The following is a 22,403-nucleotide window of genomic DNA, read 5'->3' on the forward strand; positions in this document are numbered from 1 at the left end:
TTGTAAGTTCAAGCCCCACATTGGATGTAGAGATTACCTAAAATTAAAATCTTTTAAAAATTAAATAAAGGGATTGAATTAATAATTAATAACCTTCCCAAACAGAAAGCACCAGGCCCCAGATGGGTTCACCGGTAAATTTAAGGAAGAAACATTTAAGGAAGAAATTCTTCTAATTTCCTGCAATCTCTTCCAGAAGACAGAAGCAGAGGGAATACTCCCTAACTCATTCTGAGGCCAGAATTACTCTAATACCAAAATTAAACAAAGCTATCACAAGAAAATAAAACTACACAGGATGCCTGGGTGGCTCAGTCTTAAGCGTCCAACTCTTGATTTTGGTTCAGGTCATGATCTCATGGTTCGTGAGCCCCATCAGTTCGAGGCCCCATCAAGGCTCTGCACTGACAGGCTGCTTGGGATTCTCTGTCTCTCCCTCTCTCTCTGCACCTCCCCCACTCATTCTCTCTCTCAAAAATAAACATTTTTTAAAAAAAAGAGAAAAATACAGAGCTACATCATGAACACAGGTGCAAAAGTCCTCAAAAAAGTAAATCCAACAATGTACAAAAAGAATTATACACCATCACCAAGTGGGATTTATCCCATGTATGCAAGGCTGGCTCAACATTCAAAAATCAACTAATGTAATCAGCACATCAACACGCTGAAGAAGAAAAAAATTTCATGATTATATTAATAAATGCAGAGAAAGCATTTGACAAAATCCAACACTTATTCATAATAAAACACCAACCCATCAGCAAACTAGGCATAGGGAACCTCCTCAACTCGATAAAGAACATCTACAGAAAACCTACAGCCAACATCACACTTAATGAGAGAAAAACGATAATTTCCAACTAAGACCAGCAACAAGGCAAGGATGTCCCCCTCTCCTTTTCAACACCTTATGTCCCCCACCATTCCTTTTCAACATCTTATTGGAAGTCCCAGCCAATGCAATAAGAAAAGGAAATGAAAGGTGCTATGGACTGAAAACTTGCATCTCCTCAAAGTTCATATGTTGAAACCCTAATCCCCAGTGGGATAGTATTTGGAGCAGAGGCCTTTGGGAGGTAATTAGGTCAAGAGAGTGGAGCTGTTATGATAATTAGTGCCGTTATAAGAAGAGACCTGAGACTGCTTGCTTCCTCTGTCTCTCTGTCTCTGCCATGCAAGGATACAAGAAAGTGACCGTCCATAAACCAGGAAGAGGGCCCCCACCAAGAATCCAATGATGCTGGCACGCTAATCCAGCCTCCGGAACTGTGAGAAATGTTTGTCGTTTAAGCCCCCCAGTCCATGGTGTTTGTTATTAGCAACCCAAACTGATTAAGCCAAAAGATACACAGATTGGAAAGGAAGAAATACAACTTTCTTTGTGTGCAGGTGACATGATCATCTAAGTAGAAATCCTAAAGAATCAACAACAGCAACAAATTGGAACTAATAAGTGATTATAGCGAGATTGCAAAATACAAGGTTAATATACAAAAGTCATTTGCTTTCCTATATACCATCAATTAACAAGTAGACCTTGAAATAAAAAACACCACACCACTTACATTAGCACCCCCTAAAATGAAATACTTTGATATGAACCGAGCAAGATATGTGCAAGATCTACATGAAGAAAAATACAAAACTCCAATAAAAGAAATGAAAGAACTAAACAAATGGAGGCATATTCCACGTTCACAGACAGGAAGGTTCAGAAGTATCAAGACGTCAGTTCTTCTCAACTGATCTCTCCATTCAGTGCAGCCCCAAACAAAATCCCAGCAAGATATTTTGTGGATATTGACAAACCGATTCCAAAGTTTATATGGGGAGGCAAAAGGTCCAGAATAACCAACACAATATTAAAGACAAGGACAAAGTTGGAGGACTGACACTACCCAACTTCAAGACTTACTATAAAGCTACAGTAATCAAGACATACGGTGCTGGAAAATAAATCACTGGAACAGAGTGGAGAGCCCAGAATAGACCCACACAAATATAGTCAGCCGATCTCCGCGAAAGGAACAGAAGCAGTACAGTGGAACAAAGACAGATTTTTCAATAAATGGTGCTAGGACAAGTGGACATCCACATGCAAAAAAAAAAAAAAAATTTAGACACAGACCTTACACCCTTCATAAAAATTCAAGTGAATCATAAACCTAAATATAAAATGCAAACCTACAGGGGCACCTGGGTGGCTCAGTCGGTTAAGCGTCCGAGCTCGGCTCAGGTCATGATCCCACAGCTCATGAGTTCAAGCCCTGTGTCAGGTTCTGTGTGGACAGTTCAGACCCTGGAACCTGCTTCAAATTCTGTGTCTCCCTCTCTCTCTGCTCTTCCCTCACTCATGCTCTGTCTCTCTCTCCTTCAAAAATAAATAAAAACATAAAAAAAAATTTTTTTTTAATGCAAACCTACAAAAACTCCTAGAATGCAAAACAGGAGAAAATCTAGACGAACTTGAGTATGGTTATGAGCTTTTTAAATATAATACCACAGGTGTGATCCATCCAAGAAACCACTGATACTCTGGAATTTGTTAACATGAAAATCTCCCGATCTGAGAAACACACTGTCAAGAGAATGAGAAGAAAAGCCACAGCCTGGGAGAAAATACCCGCACAAGACACATCAGATGAAATTATTATCTGAAATATACAAAAGAACTCTTAAAACTCAATAATAAGAAAATTAACCACCTGATTTTTTTAATGAGCAAAGACCTTGAATAGACAACTCCCCAAAGAAGATACAGAGGAGGCAAATACACGTATGGAAAGATGTTCAACAACATGTGTCATCTGGGAATTGCAAATTACAACAATGAATTCCACTCCTCACCTATCAGCATGGCCAAAATCAGAAACACTGACAGCACCAAATGCTGGTGAGGATGTGGAGAAACAGGCATTCTCATTCCTTGCTGACGGAGATGCCACTCTGCTGGTTGGGAATGACACAAGAGCTACGGCCACTTTGGAAGACGCTGTGGCACTTTCTTAAAAATTTAATATGTTCTCACCATACGATCCAGCGGTCACACTCCTTGGTATTTACCCAAAAGAGTTGAAATGTACATCCATACAGAAACTCACACAGGGATGTTTATGGCAGCTTCAATCATAGGTGCCAAAACTTGGCAGCAGTCGAGATGTCCCTCAGTGGGGGATCGGATACATAAACTGTGGCACATCCAGACAATGGGATATCATTCAGCACTAGAAAGGAATGAGCTATCAAGCCATGGAAAGACATGGAGGAACCTTAAATGGATATTACAAAGTGAAAGAAGCTGGTCTGAAAAGACTATATATACTGTCCAAGTGCAACTATAGGTCGTTCTGGAAACGGTAAAACTTCGGAGACGGTAAAAAGAGCGGCGGTTGCCAGGGGTGCAGCGGGGAGGGATGACAGGGTAGAGTGTAGAGTAGTTCAGGGCAGAGAAACTATTCTGTATGAGCCCATGGTAACAGGTATGTCTGTCAAAACGCATAGAACGAACAACCCCAACAGTGGACCCTAATGTAAGCCGTGGACTTGGGGAGGTGGTGGGGGAGGCTGTGCATGTGACAGGGGGGCGGGGAGTATAGGGGAACTCTATACTTTCTGGCCAGTTTTGCTGTGAACCTAAAACTGCTCTAGAAAAATAAAGTCCACTTAAAACTAAATAAAGGAGGGGCGCCTGGGTGGCTCAGTCGGTTAAGCGTCCAACTTCGGCTCAGGTCGTGATCTCGTGGTCTGTGGGTTCGAGCCCCGTGTCAGGCTCTGTGCTGACAGCTCAGAGCCTGGAGCCTGTTTCAGATTCTGTGTCTCCCTCTTTCTCTGACCCTCCCTGTTCATGCTCTCTCTCTGTCTCAAAAATAAATAAATGTTAAAAAAAAATTTTTTTTAACGAAATAAAGGAAGAATGGGTACAGAAGGTCTCTCGGCCACCTTGGCAGTCAGCCCCGGGGTCAAGTGCTTCCTGGCCCCTCAGCATTGCTGACTTGCCCCTGGGCGGCCTTCCTCTTGCCCAGTGGGGAGAGCCTGGGACCTCCTCAACTTCAAGACCCTGAACGTGGGTGTGACCTAAGCATCTGCCTGATGCTCTGTTCTGGGTCAAGGTCGGCCTGCTGCCCCCGGCCCCGTGGAACTTGGCCCAGGGAATCTGGCCCCATACTGCCTCCAGGCGTGACATCCTGAGAAGACCAAGGGACTTAGGGACTTCCCTGGAAAAAGGCCCAAGTCAGGGACCAACAGAAGCCAGGCAGGGTGGGGGTGGGCAGGGTTTCCTCTCACCTCCACCTCTGACTAATGGCGGCCCTCGTCCACCGCCACACGGCTCAATAGCAGAGCCAGGATTCAGGCCCCAGCCTGTCGCTGTGATAAGCAGGCAGGGCTTGTACCGAGCACCAAAGCCTGAGGTCGCTGACAGAAAAGAAGGTCAGAGGGCACAATTTCACCAAAAGGTGGGGCACACCTTTGCTGAGCCGAAGGCCGGGGTGATGTCTCCCGGGGGAGAAATCGTGGAGCCCAGGGAGCTGCCATCACGGGAAACTTGGGGTTTCCTCCGGTCAGAAGCAAAATAAGTGTTCAGCTCCTGAGAAGCCCTCACTGGAAAAGGGGCCTCCCCTGATATTTGGGCCTGAGGATCAATCCCAACTCTGACCCAGAAGTTTCCTGACAGCTGAGCCTCCTGGGAGCTACCATTAACTAATTAATCCCTGGGTAGATGCCTCTCAATAAAGCTTTAGCGTTTCCTTGAGAGCAACCTTACAACTGTGTTAAAGTGTCCACAGTCTTCAATACTCTTCCTTCAACCTGTAAGGCCGAACTCCCTTCCCCGTGAGCATGAGCTAGACTTAGCAATTCAGTCTTCTTTTTTTAATGTTTATTTATTTTGAGACAGAGAAGGAGAGCACACGCACAGGCGCGAGGGGCAGAGAAAGAGAGGAAAAGAGACAATCCCAAGCAGGCTCCACGCTGGCAGTGCAGAGCCCAGTGCGGGGCTCGATCCCACGAACCGTGAGATCATGACCTGAGCCAAAAACCAAGAGTCTGAAGCTTCAGCAACTGAGCCACCCAGGCGCCCCAGCAACTCAGTCTTAACAAAGCCAGTGTGGCAGAATGGGTGGTGTGACTTCTCCTACGTGGTCATGAGAGGCCTTGTGCTCCCTCCTTGCTCCCTGTGTCATGAGGGCACCCAAGCACCCCATGAAAGAGGCCGTGTGACCGGGATCTGGGTCTCCTGTCAGTAGCCTGCGAGGAACCGAGATCTCAGACCAACAGCCATGGCTCACACTCAAGAAGCAGATCCTCCAGCCCTAATCAAGTCTTCCAGAGAATGTAGCCCTGGCTGAGATTCCAAACGGAATATCCAAGCCACTCCCAAGCTCTCAAGCCATGAAATGGCGAGATCATAAACGAACACATGGTATTGCTACCAGCTGCCAGTATGGGGGATGATTTGTTATGCAGCTGGAGATAACAGATACATTTCCTAATTAAAAAAAAAAAAGGCTTGGGGAGCCTGGGATTCTCTCTCTCCCTCTCTCTCTCTCTCTCTCTGTCCCTCCCCTGCTTGTGTGCTCTCTAGCTCCTTCAAAATAAATAAATAAAGATTTTTAAAAATTAAAAATTAAAAAAAAAATTTTAAACAGAACACAGGATAATTTGGATGTGTCTGTGGTGGGTGTTTAGGTATATTAGTATATTAGTAACCATTGGAGGCCTGACAGTAATCACTAGCACGTTGGAAGGAGGACAAGGGTCCCCCCCAGGCACAGAGCCGGCTGACTAACATAATGCACCCTGGCAGGAGGGCAGCATGGGAGTCCAGGGGACCAGTGCGGCACGGGAGGGAGTAGGCAACCAAGAATCAGGGAGGTGACAGGGTTAAATTGTAGCGTAGGGCTAACCTGTAGCCTTAAGAAATAACAGCTTTGTTTTAACACTGTAGGTGAAGAGATAACAGCCTTATCCTGTCCACCAAGGGAACAAAAGTTTAAGGAAAATCAACCGGATTAGTGTTTGATTCGATTGGGACAAGGGCACGTCTGAACTGTTTCCACCCCCATCCGGGAACTATTCCTTTGTTCTGTTCCCAGGTAATAAGACGATGTGATCGGCTGTAAAAACTCTGTACCCCGGCTGCTTGAGACCGCACTCGGGTCAAGAGTGTCGGTCCCGATCGATCGGTTTGCCTTGCCTCTCATTGCAATAAACTTGGTTGTGACTGTTACTGGTGCCCACAGCCTTCTGTTTCAGGAGTCGTGTGGATGCAACAGTATGTGTTAGCCAGGCTCCAAGTCCCCGGTGCCTGCACCATTGTCCTGTTAGACTTCGCTTACAAAACAAATTCAAAGTTAAGACAATTATGAATTTCAAGACAGAAGCCACAGAGCATTAAACCCCAATCGTAGGGCCTTTCTGAGTGGGGAGCCCTTGCAACTACACTGGATACATGTCCTGAAGCTGGCGCTGGGTAGGGCGAAAAGCAAGGAGGAGGTGGGGAGTGGGGTAGTAATCCTACCTGTTTCGGGGAGAAGAGGAGAATTGAATATTTGTGAATAGCCTCCACATCTATCACTCTTCTCTTGCCTTTTTTCTAGAAAGGATTCTTTGGGATTGTTCAAATGGCCTGCAACTAGTTAAAAATGTTTTTCTGGGGGGAAAATGTTTTACCAGGGAATTTCTAACTAACACACTTTCTCAGCTTCTGGTGACAAATTTGTGTCGACCTGAAATTGCTCCCATTTCTCCAAACATCCTGTAATTTCACACTCTTGCCACTAGGTGGCGAGCGCACTCACTGAATAGAGGAACGAACAGAGGGTTCAAAATCGCCTTAAGCATGAGGTCTGGGAGTCTGGGATTGAACGCATTCGGATGCCCCTCCTTAGATATTTGCCGTATCTTTGCACTACTTGTGCTATTACCAACTCGATAGTTTTCTTAGAATCAGCCCCCTTTTTAAACTTATGGAAATGGCTTTAGGACGAAAAGTTGTTGTGCTCTAATTTAATTGAGAAAGCACTCCTGCCTGCCGAACCGAGAGGGTAATGTAACAGGAAGTTCACAGAAAATACGACTTGTAGCTTCTGACCAGATGCATTTGCCGAGCCTGAGGAGACAAACAAGGGGCAAAGCCCCAGTGCTCAGGGGTGCCAAGCTAGACTGTCTGATCCTTTCACACAACTGATGTGGGACGCAAAGACAAATGAAAAATTAAATTTTCTTACAATTTACACCCCACTGACAAGTCCTTGAGACAGGCAGAGTGACCTTCCTCTAGGAGCTCAGCTGCCAGATGATGACACTTTGCTCAAGGCAAAAGGCAATCTTGGCCCAACCCTCCAGGATCCTATGAGTCTACTTTAACATGTAAAAATTCCTTTGGAAACGTCTTTTATCCATTACCACCCACTCCCCCGCCAAAATATATGTTGGCAATCATACTCCAAGTTTAATGGCCCCCTGATACACATCTGAAGGTCTCACGACTGAGGTTTTACTGAATAGTAATAAATGACTTTTCCTAACCGAAGCTAGCCCCCAAGGTCCTGGAAACCTTGCTTCCAAATTCCTTAGAGATTTACACTATCCCTAACCCCCTCCCAACCTGAAGGTATATAATCAGTCACCCAACACAACCCCAGTGCAGCTCTTTCTGCCCACGGGTCCTGTCCCCATGCTTTTAATAAAATCACCTTTTTGCACCAAAGACGCCTCAAGAATTCTTTCTCAGCCGTCAGCTCCGGACCCCCACCCCCACTCAAAACCACATCACAACCAAAGAGACAAGAATCCTCTGACACCACAGACAGATCAAAGGGTGTCAGGCCCACCTTTTATGCCCTGATAGCAGACAGTGCCTTGCCTGTGGCTGGCTGGCCCAGCTCGGACTGTACCAGGCTCCAAGCAACGCGCTTCAAGTGCCTGACTCACGCGGACCTCATGGTTCCCCAGAGAGGCAGCTTCTTTTATTCCTCCATTTTACAGATGAGGAAACTGAGCCAGGGAGAAGCTGAGACTGTTGCCCCAGATCACGGAGCTAGGAAAGTTAGCAACAGGTGGGTTTGGAGCCACGCACGCTGCTCTACAGCCTGGTCCCAAACAGCTTTATTGACAGAGATATGTATCCGCAAAGAACCAGCCAGCAGAATTTCTGGTCAAAGGGGCCCCAGCAGCTGGGGCAAGGGTGATCCTTTCACTGCCTGGTTGCACACCGGCTAAAAATGCTAGGGAGTAGTGGGGTACCTGGGTGGTTCAGTCAAGCGTCTGACTCTAGATTTCCGTTCAGGTTGATGGGGTTTTGGAGTGGTGGGGTCCAGAGCTGATGGCCAAGAAAGAATTCTTGAGACATCTTTGGTGCAAAAAGGGGGTTTATTAAAGCACCGTGACAGTGCCCGTGGGCAGAAAGAGCTGCCCTGGGGTTGTGATGAGTGACTGGTCATATACTATGGAGTTGGCGGAGGTCAAGTCAAAAGGGAGGCCTCCAGGAGGATTTTCACATGCTAAAGAGGACTCAGAAGATGCCAGGGGCCTTGCTATTGTCAAGCTAAGGGTGTTTTCCCTCTAGTAGGGCATTAACATGAAGACAGAAGGGAGTTCCTGGAGAAATGTTCTACTCTGTATTTGCCTCAAGTATTTGTCAATGAGCTGCAGGTTACAAGGAAATTTAATTTTACCTGCCATTTCCTTCTTGTCCCCCACATCACTACAGCGGGGAGGGTGATGTTGGGGTTCCAGGAAACTGAGTCTCTAGGTTTCTGGAGATCCGGCTATTGATAAGATGGCCTTTTTCTTGCAATTAACTAAGATTTGTAAACTGATCGAGACCCGGTGTCCTGAAGGACTGTGATCTCTATCGGTTAACCATTTGTTTCCTTTCCTTTCCCAGGAGAGCCTGGGGAATGTCACACACATCCCACCTGGGGCGTGCTAGCTGTGCATTGCCCTGTTTGCCTTGCGCTCCCTTATCAAGGTCATGATCTCACGGTTTGTGAGTTCAAGCCCCACCTGGGGCTCCGCGTTGGCAGTGTGGAGCCTGGTTAGGATTCTCTCTCTCCCTCTCTCTCTCTGCCCCTCCCAGCTCACTCTCTCTCTCTCTCAAAGTAAATAAAGTTTTTTTTTTAAAAACCCACAATTAAAAATGAAATGCTAGGTAACAGTAATCACGTCTTATTCTCCTCTGCTTCCCATGAGAAGAAAAAATTATTCCAGGAGGATAGTGAAGGATCCTGGGGCCCCCAAATAAAGGGTTTCTAAGCAGCTTCCCTTATACAATAAGAGACCAAGGCTCTCTGCGGTTTTGGAGTGGTGGTGGGGTCTGGAGCTGATGGCCAAGAAAGAATTCTTGAGACATCTTTGGTGCAAAAAGGTGAGTGTATTAAAGCTCGGGACAGGACCCGTGGGCAGAAAGAGCTGCACCGGGGCTGTGAAGAGTGACTGATGATATACTGGGGAGTTGGGGGAGGTAAAGCCAAATGGGTGGTTTCCAAAAGGGCTTTCATATGCTAAAGACTAGACTATTCCTAAGATACCTGAGGCCTTGCTATTGTCAAGCTAAGGGTGTTTTCCCTCTAGTAAGGCATTAACATTACAACAGTAGGGAGTTCCTGGAGAAATGTTCTACTCTGCCTAGGCAGGTTATAAGGAAATTTAATTTTACCTGCCATTTCCTTCTTTGTTCCCCACATCACTATGGAGGGGTGGGTGAGGGTGGGCTCCAGGAAACTGGGTCGTAGGTTTCTGGAGATCAGGCTATTGATAAGATTGCCTTTTTCTTGTAATTTACTAAGATATTTGGAAACCGATGGAAGCTCATGACTGTGATCTCTATCAGTTCACCATTTGTTTTCCCCTCTGCTTTAGCTTTAGGGCAGCCAGGAGTGACTGAGGAATGTCACACATGTCCAACCTGGGGTTGGGGGGGAGGGGCTTGCTAGCTTGGGCTTTGACCTCAGCTTGCCTTATGCTCCGACATCACCTTTGGGTCAGGGGATGGGAGAGGAGTGACTCTGTCCCTCCTGTGTCTCAGTATGTATGTCAAAGGCATGTGTATCTGCTGAGATCACCTGAGAAACTCAAACAGCTTTGAGTCATTCCTCACTCTGTGAAGCTCATCCATTATACCTCTGTGGGTGCCTGGAGTCCCCAAGGAGCTGGGCTTATGGGCAGACAGACAGGCAAACAGCAGGGCCACTAACTCAGGTGGGGAAGCAGGTCTGGGAGGACTTCTGGAAAGAGGTCACGTCCTAGGTGAATATATGTATGTATTTTTTAGATTTATTTATTATTGAGAGACAGACACAGAGCGTGAGCAGGGGAGGGGGAGAGAGGGGGGGAGACACAGAATCTGAAGTAGGCTCCAGGTTCTGAGCTGTCAGCACAGAGCCCAACGCAGGGTTCGAACCCACGATCCATGAGATTGTGACCTGAGCCAAAGTCAGGTGCTTAACCGACTGAGCCACCCAGGCACCCCTAATCCTAGGCGAATCTTAAAGGGAGGAGTGTGACAGGAAAGCCAGCTGGGGAGGGGAGCAGACTCCAGAAAGAGAGAGGCACAGAGAGGGAAACCAACATGTGGGTGGGGAGTAGCATCAGAGATGACCTACCCTGAGGCTTCTGGTCAGGAAGAGATGACAGGGGAGCCTGGAGTGGATGGCCGAGGAGAACTCTGTGGAGGAGTTGGACTTCATCCTGAAGATAACCAAGGAGCCATGAAAAGATGTTGAGCAGCTGAGTGTCAAGGTCAAACCTCTGTAGTCAGAGGCAGAGACTGGCATCCAGGAGACAAAAATCCTGGAGAGATATGGACTAGCCAGCACTGGAGGAGAGCTGGTCAGCAAAACTGATAAATATGTATTAGACACATACTATATGCCAGACATAGGTGTGGTTATAAACAGTAGTTAACAGAGTCCCTGTCCTCCTGAAGTTCAACGTCAGGGGCACAGACATTTAAGAAATGCACAAAAATGTACATAGAAGGGGCGCCTATATGGCTCAGTCAGTTGAGCCTCCAACTTCAGCTCAGGTCATGATCTCAAGGGTTCAAGCCCTGCATTGGGCTTCTATGCTGTCGGCACAGAGCTTGCCTCAGATCCTGTCTCCCTCTCCCTCTGGCCCTCCCCTGCTCGTGCATGCTCTCTCTCTCAAAAATAAACATTAAAAAAATAAAAAATAAAATAAGATAATCTTAGGTCCCATCAAGTGCTATTGATGAAGAAGCATAAGGCAAGCTGACACCCTTCAAGCACCGCCCCCCCCACCCCCACCCCAGGTGGGATGTGTGTGACATTCCCCAGGCACTCCTGGCTGCCCCAGAACAAAGGAAAGGAAAGAAAACAAATGGTTAACCGATAGCACAGTCCTACAGGACTTGAGTTAACAAATCTTAGTTAATTACAAAAAAAAGGCCATCTTATCAATAGCTGGATCTCCAGAAACCTAGAGACTCAGTTTCCTGGAACCCCAACATCACCCTCCCCGCCGTAGTGATGTGGGAAACAAAGACAAGAAGGAAAAGGCAGGTAAAATTAAATTTCCTTATAGCCTGCAGCTCATTGACAAATACTTGAGGCAAATACAGAGTAGAACATTTCTCCAGGAACTCCCTTCTGTCTTCATGTTAATGCCTTACTAGAGGGAAAACACCCTTAGCTTGACAATAGCAAGGCCCCTGGCATCTTCTGAGTCCTCTTTAGCATGTGAAAATCCTCCTGGAGGCCTCCCTTTTGACTTGACCTCCGCCAACTCCATAGTATATGACCAGTCACTCATCACAACCCCAGGGCAGCTCTTTCTGCCCACGGGCACTGTCACGGTGCTTTAATAAACCCCCTTTTTGCACCAAAGATGTCTCAAGAATTCTTTCTTGGCCATCAGCTCTGGACCCCACCACTCTAAAGGAATTGAATGGAATACTATGGGGCAGAATAATGGAGAGCTGCCTTAGCAGGTGGGGGGAGGGCCTTTGAGAAGGAGGTCACTTCAATTGAGACATGAATGACGGTCAGGAGGAAGCCATGGCAGGGTCTGGGGGAAGGGTGCTCCAAGCAGAGAGATCTGGGAGTGCAAAGGCCCTGAGGCAGGAAGATACTGGAGGGTTTGAGGAACAGAAAAAAAGGTCAGCGTGGCTTAGATTAGGGAGCAAAGGTCAAGAACTGGGTGGGGGTCAAGCCACAAAGGACCTCATAAAACACGGAAAATGGAGTTTATTCTAGTTGCAATAGGAAGCTGAGAAAGTTTACAGAAGACCAGGGCAGTGGCAGTCCAGTGGGTAAATTCTGTATATTTGGGGGCTGAGACAACAGGAATTACTGATGGGTTGCATAGCAGGTGAAACCAAATCTTTGGAGGAATTTCGTGATGGAGAGAGGCAGGAGAAGTGGAGGAGACTGGATTAAAGTGTGGCATTAGGGAGGGTTTTATAAAAGGACGATATTATAGACCATTTGCAATCTAATGGGAATGGTACTGTAGAGGATAAATTTGATGATGCGGGAGAATGGCTAGCTGTGGGAGCAATGTGCTTGAGAAAGTGAAAGATGATGACCTTAAAAATAAAACTATCAGTTACCTTGCCAGCGAAAAAATGGGCTTATTCGGGAACAGCAGAGAATTGCAACTGGAGACAAAGAAGCTACTGCAAAACCATAGGCAAATCCGCAGAATAAAAGAGAAGGCTCTTTTATAGAGGAAAGGGAGGAGCTGGGAGGGGCTGTCTTAATTAAACAAAAAGCCCATTGGTGTAAACTAGGAGCTCAAAGTGTAGTGACTTCTCATTGGCTGCGTTGCGACAGCCTCTCATTGGCTGGGCTGTTGCGAAGGCGGGGCAAGAGAAACCTTCCTTCCACCTGCTAGATAGTAAAGTAGCATTCAAGTGCCAGGTCCCTCTCTTCCTATTGGGTCTATAATTGACCATGGGTGATAGGGCGTGAGCGCTCCCCCTGCCCGCCTCCCCGCTCCATTCTGAACAAGATTTCCTTTCATGACTTTTCCCGAAGGGGATAGAATGCAGAGCACCTGAGCGGAGCCTACCTTTGGCGTCGGTTTTCTCTTGCTGCTGTGAGAAATTACTACAGACTTGTAGTAAGGCTTACAGCAACACTCGTTTCTTATCTCACATTTTTCAAGGGACAGAGGTGTGGGCCCAGTGTGGCTCTTGGTTCTGTGCTTAAGGTCTCACAAGGCTTAAATCAAGTGTGGGCAGGGCTGCCTGTGTCCCTTCCCAGATGCTCTGGGTTAGAATCCACTTGCTGGCTCATTCCCACCATTGGCAACATTCAGCTCTTGCTTTGTCTTCAAATTGGAAGTCTCACATCAAGTCCTCATGGTCAAAAACCGACCTCTGTGCTCTGGAGCTGAAATATAACAGGAGGACAGAGTTTGGGGATAAAGAGGAACAATTGTATTAGTTTGCCAGGCAAAAGGAGGCTGCAGCAGGCTTAATGCCTTCAAAATTTGAATGCCTTCAAATGCTTTCTAATGCTTTAGACCTGCCCAGGGTAAAAGGCTGAGGGGTTTTATAGGGAAATACAGGATCTGGGCAGTTTTGATAAGAATCTGGTACGCTTCAGTCACGTGTGTCATGTCTTCGAGATGGTCTTATAACTGGCACTGGCACGGGCCATCCAAGCCTCATTATTAAGTATCGATACCAAGTTCCAGAACAAAGGATTCTACAGAAAAACAAGTGAAGGGGAGGGGGGAGGCCTCAAGAATGAGGAAGAAGGGGGCACCTGGGTGGCTCAGTAGGTTAAGCGTCCAACTCTTGATTTAGGCTCAGGTCCTGATCTCACGGTCGTGAGATTGAGCCCCGCATCCAGCTCCACGCTGAGCATGGAGACTGCTTGGGATTCTCTCTCTCTCTCTCTCTCTCTCTCTCTCCCCCCACTTCTGCCCCTCCCCCACTTGTGCACACACTCTCTCAAAAAAAAAAAAGTGAGGAAGAGAAACATTTGTTCAGTTTCAAGTCCCCCTTCCTGAAGAATTAGTGTGTCCACCTTAATTTCTATCCACCTTGACATTTCTAGAGCGATTCCATTCTTACACTCCGGATCTCTCCAGCTTCCCTTTCTGCCACATCTCTCTCACTTCCTCCTCTGCCAGCAGCCACAGAAAGTTCTCTGCATTTAAGAGCCCACATGTGTGGATCAGGCCCTCCTGGAACACCTCCCTTTGTACGGTCAACTGTACCATAAAACACAGCACCACCATGGCAGTGATGTCTCATCAGATTCACCAATTCTGGGGATTCAGGTGTGGGATCTTGGAGTTAGGGAGGCATTCCTAAGAATTCTGCCCACCCAGCCTTATAACAGCAGGACCTTCTTCTTTTTTTTTTTTTTTTTCTTTTTGAGAGAGCGAGAGCGAGCAGGGAGGGGCAGAGAGAGAGGGAGACAGAGGATCCGAAGTGGGCTCTGTGCTGACAGCAGAAAGCCCAATATGGACTGAGCTAAAGTCAGATGCTTCACCAACTGGGCCACCCAGGTGCCCCAGGACCGCAGGGCCTCCTTGCACTGTAGCAGGTGGCATGGCAGAATGTGTGAGGGCACACCTACGGGCAGACTGGCGGGGTTTGCCCTCAGAGGCACATAGGCTGCTGAGGCACGTGCCTGAGCCTGATGGCAGTTCCAGAACCATCAAGAACCCGGGCTCCTTCTTTTTGCTCTGCTATCGTCAAATCAGGGCTATTCCTCATGGACCAAGATGGCTTTCCCTGCCCTCTGCAGCCAGTGGGAAGCAGAACTGATCACTTCTTCCTCTTTCCCCATTGGCCTACACTTGGTCACATGACTACACTGAAAGGCAACAGAGGCTGGGAAATATAGTCTTTAGCTTGACGGCCACATGTCCAGCTAAAATTCTATTTGTGTGAGAGAAAGGAAGAGTGGACACTGAAGGACAGTGGTCATCCCGGAGTCAGCCTGTGAGGCCATGACATTGAGAGTATAAAAGGACCCATGATAAGTCCACTGGCCTGGAGATCTTGATGAGGTCAGAGAAGGACCAGAGCAGGTATGCTCAAAAATTTGTGCTGGAATGGAGAGGTGTAGTCAAGGGGTGGGGCACTTGAATCAAGGGTTGGAGGAGGAGCGGTTGCTGGTGATGGCCAGTCTGGGGTAGGATTGTGAGGGTGAGTGGCTGGGGTGGGGCAGAGGGCAGGAGTACAGTGCAGGGAGAGGCCAACGGACTGTGAGGCCAGGGGGACCAAGGGTCATCCGCGTGGATGCTAGAATTACAGAGAGGGAGGGCAGTGTTCATGGTGGACAGGAAGCCAGGACAGAGGAGTGACCGGGATGGGGAGCTGCTGGCAGGAGCAGGTGGCCTGGTAGACAACAAGCATCAAGAAGGAGCAAGAGGACAGGGTCCTAGGGAAGAGCTGGGTTTCCATTCTAGAAGTGGAGAAGGATGTGAGAGGAGAAAGGGGAGTGGTGAGGGTTGCTTGAGAGAGGTGGAGAGCAAGGCCAGAGGAGGGGGACATAGAGTGAGCAGAGAGCCACCCAACAGGGGACGAAGTCTACAGATATGTGGGAGGCATTTGGCCAGCTTGGAGGCCAATGGGATGTGAGAGTGGGGAAGAGAGGACATCCCTAATGGTATCCCAGGTTTCTGGTTGGGTGACGGGGTGGACGAAGCTGGCCCTCCCTAAGGTGGAGAACACTGACAGGGGCTGGCGTTGGGGAAAAACGACCAGGTTTAGGCCATGGTGGGTGTGATCAACCTGTAGGACACTCAGAGGGTTTGTCCAGGAGTTACAGGATACCCAGGTCTGGGCTGGCTTTGGAGATGGGTAGGCAAGCAGTGCAGCTGGACTGCAAGCTAAGAGAGAACACACAGGACTGAGGTAGGACTTGGTGCCTGTGGGACGTAGCGACTGTATCTGGGATAGTCGTCATCCCAAGGGGATGAGGGGAATGGGCAGGGAGCATGCTGTGGTGCTCAAAGCATGCACACACACATACACACACGCACAAGATCTTTCCAGAATATAAGAGGTCATAAGCATGTATAGGAATTGAGAAGAAGGAAGGGGCCAGACAGAAGAGGCCTCCACATATAGAGAGTGGGGGGTGACCTGGTAAGGAGCCTGAAGGGGCAGGAATGGAGAATGCCTCAGTTTCCCCACAGGGAAAATGGTGTAATAAACCAGGCCAGCCAACTTGGGTCAGCCTGGAAGGAGGAGTCTCCCCACCTCAGGAAGCCCCAAGAGCTGTCCCCCCTCCCACCCTCAGCCCCCACAAAGGCCTGTCTGACCGAGATAAGGAGAGCAAGGCATGTTCCTTATGCCCAAAGAGTCCTTAAATAAAAGGTGCCACATCCATACAATGGAGTCATGGCGAATGCTGGTGACATATGTGGGTGTTTCACTGGTGGGAAGAGAAGGTTCCAGAAGAGCGTGGGCCCCAAGTGACCTGATTTGGGTAAGAAAAAAAATACACACAGGGAAAAACTAAAAGGCAAGCCTGCTTGGTATTAGAATTGAGAGAACATTTTATTGTCTCTTTCCTGCTCATCTGAATGCTCAATTTTTCCACAACAAAAATGAGTTCTCATTTGTCCCCCTTTTTGTTTTTTTTAGTTGTACATGCTAAAAATAAGAAGGCGATCTCAGAGGGCCAAGAGGAAGAAAGAGCGTGGGCCCAACTAGGTCAGGTCAGGTCAGGGAACACAGCCTGGGGGCTGTGGGACCCCCACTCACCGGGACTCCTTCCCCAACTGCTGTAAACTCATGCAGGCAGACGGAGATGGGACAAGGCCAGGCGTTCACAAGTGGACCTCCAAGGGAGGGTCCGTGGAGGCCGAGGTTCATGTCTGCGGTCCAGGCTCTACTGAGAATGTTCACCAAGTACCTGCCAGGGGACCCCACCTGGAACAAGCAATCTCCACAGCAAGCATGACTCCAGGGGCCCGAATGACACCTTTCCCACCCTGCTCTGGGCCAGGCATCAGAAGGTTGGGGAGGCTGGCCCTTTGGGAGGTGCATGATAAGAAATAAGAAGGCCTTGGGGCGTCTGGGTGGTTCAGTCCGTTGAGTGCCCGAGAGTTGATTTTGGCTCAGGTCGCGATCTCACAGTTCATGGGATCGAGCCCTGAGTGGAGCTCTTCGCTGACCTCCCGGAACCTGCTTGAGATTCTCTCTCCTCCTCTCTCTGCCCCTCCCCCCTCACATGCCCGCTTTCTCTCTCAAAATAAATAAACCTTACAAAACAACAAATATAAAAATAAATAAGTAAACTAAACAAGAAGGCCCCCATTCTCAAGCCCCCCTCTCCCCACCCCTCCGCCCCGCCCTGCCCCGGGCAAGGATAGTTTGGATAGTTTGTCGCAGTTTGTTTTACCGAAATGAGGTATTACTTTACACTCAATACAATGGAAATTCCTTCAACACAATTCATGCAGTTTTATGTCACTTAATGTAATGTCAGTATCATATCCCGGGGTGTGAATGCACCAGTACCTATCCCTTTTGCTTCCGGCTGTTTGCTACCATTAACAACACTGCTTTGGGTATTTAAAAACAAAAACAAACCCAATCCCAGGTGTCCTAGGACCAGAAGTCTGCTCAGAAGCCCGGGGCCACCGTGACAGGTGAGGCTCTCGGTGAGCCAGGGCTCCCCTCTGAGCTGCCTGCCAGCATCCACACAATGAGGGGTCAGGTTAGAAGAGGACCAGGGTCCCCCCTGTGGATGGGATCGGTCAGAGTCAAAGCACTGGCTCCCTCCTGCAATCACCCGGCACAAACTAAGTGAGGACCCGCAACGTGCAGGCACTGACCTGGGCACTGTCACTGGACCGTGGAGACGGTTCCCGCCCTCAGGGACCCCTGTGCAGTTGAGGAAAAGGCAGATGACAAATACACACAAGAATGGGAGCAACGCCATGCCTCGAAGCGGGCTGGGAGTTGCCAGATGCTAAAAAAATAAAACACCCACATTCCGTGTGAACACAGGAATGCTCCTGTGGGTCTAGGGTAGTGTGTAAACGGGGTGTTTAATGTTGTTGTTTTTTTTTAATGTTTATTTATTTTTGAGAGAGAGAGAGAGAGAGAGAGAGAGACAGAGCGTGAATGGGGGAGGGCAGAAACAGAGGGAAACACAGAATCCGAAGCAGGCTCCAGGATCTGAGCCGTCAGCACAGAGCCCGACGCGGGCCTCGAACTCATGAACAGCGAGATCATGGCCTGAGCGGAAGTCAGACTGAGGCACAGTCTAAATATAATGCAAATTAAAAATGGTCTCCAGCTAGAGACCAGTGTTTGATGGAAACTGAGCCCCAGACTGCAGTGTCCTGTGAAAAACAGGGTTCAGCAAAGCGTTAGAAGGCGCTAAAGACACGGGGGAACCAAAAATCGACTTTCTCCCTGACCTATTCCGAAGAACCGAAGAAAATGAAAACCCACGTCGTTCTCCCCCTGTGGGGTTCTCAGCCCATGAGCTGCCCAGCCCACACCCCGTGTATACAAGCAGGACAGACATCATCGCTCCCATTTTACAGATGAGGAAATCTGAGATTTGGAGGAACAGCCAGCAAAGTCGCTCAGCTCCAAGGCCTCTTCCTCCTGGAAACCTTCCCCACCGCCAGAGACCTGGGGAGGGGCCTCCTTGGTCCTCCCACAGACCCTGAACTGAGGCCCAGTGAGGCGCTGGTGGCACATAGCCTACCTTGTGGGACCCCCTTCCGTAAACTGGGGTCGACTTACCGTTCTGGGCCCGAGCCCGCTGGATCCCTGAGTGCCCGCTGCCCCCGCAGATAGGGCCCCCCGGCGGCTGCATTCGGGGGATAAGCCAGGCTATTTTCATCACTTCCTTCCTCCCACTCGAGCAGCGCCCACCATCTGCTGCCTCACATCCAGCTGCCAACTCAGCCTCCACCAGGACAGTTCAAGCCACAGAAGAGGGTGCCGACTGCAGGCCTCACAAGTAAGTGGCCCTCCTTATTACCCATCGCCCCCTCCCACACACACCCCCCGCTCCCAGGTGGGACAACGGGACAGGGCCTGGCAGGGGAGGCCAGCCACCGAGGCCTGCCTGTGTCCCACCTTCAGCTCTCCGCTCCAGATGGGGCTGGGCGGGGGGCACTCGCTCTGAGACACGGGCTCCTTGGTTTATTCAACCCAAATTCACAGGAAGCCTGCGCGGGCCAGGCCCTGGTGGGAAGGGCCTGTCTTAGGAAGGGGAAACGCTCGTAGGGAAGTCACCTGGAGCTCATGAGGCCTGAGTTTGAGTCTGTTCTCTGACACAGACCGCTGGGTGACCCTGCACAAGTCACGCTCCGTCCCTGGGCCTCAATTTCCCCAACTCTGAGCATTAGCCTAGATGCATGGCTTCCCACAGGGAACCTCTTCTGTTCTCCTTCCCTGTCTGCACCTCAGCATCCAGTTTTCGGCATTGGCTTTCACCTAAGAGTTCACTCGGCCTCGGGACGAGCTGTTTGGCGTGGTTGGGAGGAGGTGTGGTCTGTGAAATCCACACTGGCTGCCTGACCCCAGGCTTAGAGGTAGGGGAGCTGGGAGGAGCCTGGGGGCCAGGGGTCGGAACTGGGAATCATGTAGCAGGCATCAGCGCCCCTCACCCATGAACTGGGGCTGGGGTCTCTGTTAGGGGCCAGGAGGTCCCTTCCCAAGAACCTTCTTACCCTCCCTCCCGTCCCCCATCACAGCCACGCTCACCATCCTGCCTTCTGAGTGTCCAGTGAGGCTCAGCGAGGCCTGGGTGGGACTCATTACACTTGCTTCTGTCTTCACCACCCCATTTCAACACAGGAGAAAGTTGAGGCCTGAGAACGGAGGTGAGTGGTCCCTTGTCTCAGGTTCGATCCCCCTAGCCCTTGGCATGGGGTGGAGGCTGCCGGGCCCTCCCTCACCCTCCCTCACCTCACGGCCACTCTCCCCACAGCCAGCCTGCCAATGCCTGCCTGGGGGGCCCTGTTGCTGCTCTGGGCTGCCGCAGAGGCCACCAAGGACTGCCCGGCGGAGTGCACCTGCCAGGCCCTGGAAACCATGGGGCTGTCGGTGGACTGCAGGGGGCGGGGGCTCACAGCCCTGCCCACCCTGCCCACCCAGACCCGCTACCTCCTGCTGGCCAATAACAGCCTTAGCTCCGTGCCTCCGGGTGCCTTCGACCACCTGCCCCAGCTACAGGTCCTCGACGTGACGCAGAACCCCTGGCACTGCGACTGCAGTCTCACCTACCTGCGTCTCTGGCTGGAGGACCGCACGCCCGAGGCCCTGCTGCACGTCCGCTGCGCCAGCCCCAAGCTCGCCACGGCCCACCCCTTGGGCCAGCTCACGGGCTATGAGCTGGGCAGCTGCGGCTGGCACCTGCAGGCATCCTGGGCCTACCCGGGCTTCTGGTGGGACGTGGCGCTGGTGGTCGTGGCCACGCTGGGCCTGGCTCTCCTGGCTGGCCTGCTGTGCACCGCCACAGAGACCCTGGACTGAGGCCAGGACCCTAGGGTCACTCCCCCCAGCCTGAGCTCCCAGTAACCCAAAATAAACTGCTCAACCATTGTATCCAAGCTCAGAAAAATTGTGTTTCCTCTCGGTACCCAAGTCTGGCTCCTCCTGGAAACCTGGGTCCGTTTTGTTATAACCTGATATCAACTGGGGCTTCTCTGTCCCCCAGGTTCCTAATAAAATGGGCTGTTCCACCTCCCCCACGCCAGCCACCCCCAATTCCACCATCTGTGGACATCCCAAGCCCTTCTTCGGTGCCTGACAGGTCCCAGGACTCCGGTCCGCACGCTCTCCTCTGTCCCAGCGCCCACATGGAACACTCTGGAGGGCCCAGGCGAATTTCACATCAACACGTGGCTCCCGTCCAAATTCTGCAGAAAGCTGGCTCTCACGACACAGCAGTGAGCAAGCGGGAGGCTCAGAAGACCCTGGGCAGGTGGGAGGAGTTTCCATCTCTGTGACAGACATACTTTGAAAGGCACACCACCGTTTACAAAACAGCCTTTTGTGTCCTGGCCATGAAGACACCTGCTTTTCCAGCCCCATCCTTTCTCATCTTCTCCTGCAGGGCTTCTCTCCTTTCCTCCTCTCTCTATCCCTCTTTCTTCAGAAACAAAAGTGGGGCTCCTGGGTGCCTCAGTCGGCTCAGCGCCCAACTCTGGCTCAGGTCATGACCTCACGGCTTGTGAGTTCGAGCCCCACGTCAGGCTCTGTGCTGACAGCACGGAGCCCGGAGCCTGCTTCCGATTCTGTGTCTCCCTCTCTCTGCCCCTCCCCCCCCAAATATAAATAAACATCTAAGACATTTTTAAAAAAGAAACAAAAGAAATTCTTCCCTTTCTCATGGAAACAACTCCAGGTGCTGACATCAGACACCTCAAACTCTGGAGTCCCACTTGTACCCCAAGCAATGGTCACCAAATTCTTCAAACAAGACTCTTCTCTCCCTCAGAGGATTCTGGTGCCAGCAGTTAAACTAATAAAACATTTCTCCACTGTATGAGAGTGTTTCCAGGTCTGTTACGGCCAATCTGAATCCAAATATAATCACCCCAAGGTCCTTCCCTCGAGGAGATCCTGCATGTGGTGGGCCTGGGGCTCAGAGGGTCATAAGGAAGGTCAGGTAGGCAAGAGCACCATGGGAGGGCACTGAGCCACAGAGCTGAGGCTGGAGCAGGAGGCCCAAACTCAGGGGTGGGGGTGAGCTATAGGGAGGGGTGGAGACTATGGCAAATCCGACAGCCCGTGTTCCATCTGTGCTGCCCTGTGCAGATGTGAACCCTGTCTTCCCATTCATCCGGAGAGATTGGAAATGTACATCTGTATGTGAAATCCCAACCTCAGTGTTGGCAAGTAAATCCGGAAAAAAATACGTATACATCAACAGGACACATAAAATACATTGATTGACTGGATGGAGTCCGTAGGCTGAGAGTCTGTGAATTGTACAGTCGGGATCAGCTGGAACCGGGCTGCCTTGGGGAGCAGGAAAAGCTGGCATCTCCCCACAGGGCACTTAGTAGGTGTGCAGCCCTGCGTGAACCACCCGCCATGGGGCCTTCTTGTATGCCCCGTGAGGAAGGCACTGCTCCCCCACACCGGATGGAGGACACAGCCCCAGGGCCCACGACAGTCTCTTCACAGGCGTGATCTCAGACAGGTCCCCTTTCGTACCTGAAAAGTGCCCCCTTGACAGCTTCCTCAAACTAAGGCCCTTCAGCAACCCCAGGCTCCCCCATGTAGGGTGCCCCTAAATCCTGCTACTGCCCCTTCCTGAGGCGCACACATGCAGCCACGGCTCTGGTACAGTAGTGATCATAAGCCTTGATCCTACTGGCCAAGCAGCTGGTCCCATGAGACCCTGCCAGGAGCCCAGACAGCACAGCATCGTCAATGCAGAGGGTGACGTCCCCGCGGGAGGTGGGGAGGGCAGGGATCTCCCGAAGTG

At 50.1% G+C, this 22,403-nt stretch overlaps 1 protein-coding gene and 2 long non-coding RNA genes across 7 annotated transcripts; 2 read left to right on the plus strand and 1 right to left on the minus strand.

The window, feature by feature from the left end:
• Positions 1–9,818: 9,818 nt before the first annotated feature.
• On the minus strand, positions 9,819–16,789 carry LOC124523214 (uncharacterized). Its single transcript, XR_006964952.1, has 4 exons — positions 16,700–16,789; positions 13,036–13,358; positions 10,608–10,692; positions 9,819–10,247 (listed from the first exon to the last, which is right to left on the minus strand). It is a non-coding gene; the product is annotated as an uncharacterized LOC124523214 (long non-coding RNA).
• Positions 16,348–16,827, plus strand: LOC124523215 (uncharacterized). The gene is made up of 3 exons (XR_006964953.1): positions 16,348–16,421; positions 16,580–16,653; positions 16,736–16,827. It is a non-coding gene; the product is annotated as an uncharacterized LOC124523215 (long non-coding RNA).
• A 1,986-nt stretch (positions 16,828–18,813) lies between these two features.
• On the plus strand, positions 18,814–21,455 carry GP9 (glycoprotein IX platelet). 5 transcript variants are annotated; one of them, XR_006964951.1, is made up of 5 exons: positions 18,814–18,920; positions 19,373–19,497; positions 19,660–19,788; positions 19,896–20,891; positions 21,315–21,455. XR_006964951.1 is itself a non-coding variant. In XM_047095056.1 (4 exons), the coding sequence occupies exon 4, from the start codon at positions 19,907–19,909 to the stop codon at positions 20,438–20,440; it is 534 nt and encodes a 177-aa protein (XP_046951012.1). In that variant the 5' UTR covers positions 18,814–18,920; positions 19,373–19,497; positions 19,763–19,788; positions 19,896–19,906; the 3' UTR covers positions 20,441–20,517. The 5 variants fall into 5 exon arrangements, 4 of the variants coding, with proteins under 4 accessions (XP_046951012.1, XP_046951011.1, XP_046951010.1 ...); XM_047095056.1 differs by lacking the exon at positions 21,315–21,455 and having other exon boundaries at positions 19,763–19,788; positions 19,896–20,517; XM_047095054.1 differs by lacking the exon at positions 21,315–21,455 and having other exon boundaries at positions 18,836–18,920; positions 19,335–19,497; positions 19,896–20,517.
• The last annotated feature ends 948 nt before the right edge of the window (positions 21,456–22,403 follow it).

This window comes from Lynx rufus, unplaced genomic scaffold (genome assembly GCF_022079265.1).
Source record: "Lynx rufus isolate CCGP_SWC_20201006 ecotype Redwood Valley unplaced genomic scaffold, mLynRuf1.p SCAF_4, whole genome shotgun sequence".
In the NCBI taxonomy this organism is placed as follows: Eukaryota; Metazoa; Chordata; class Mammalia; order Carnivora; family Felidae; genus Lynx; species Lynx rufus.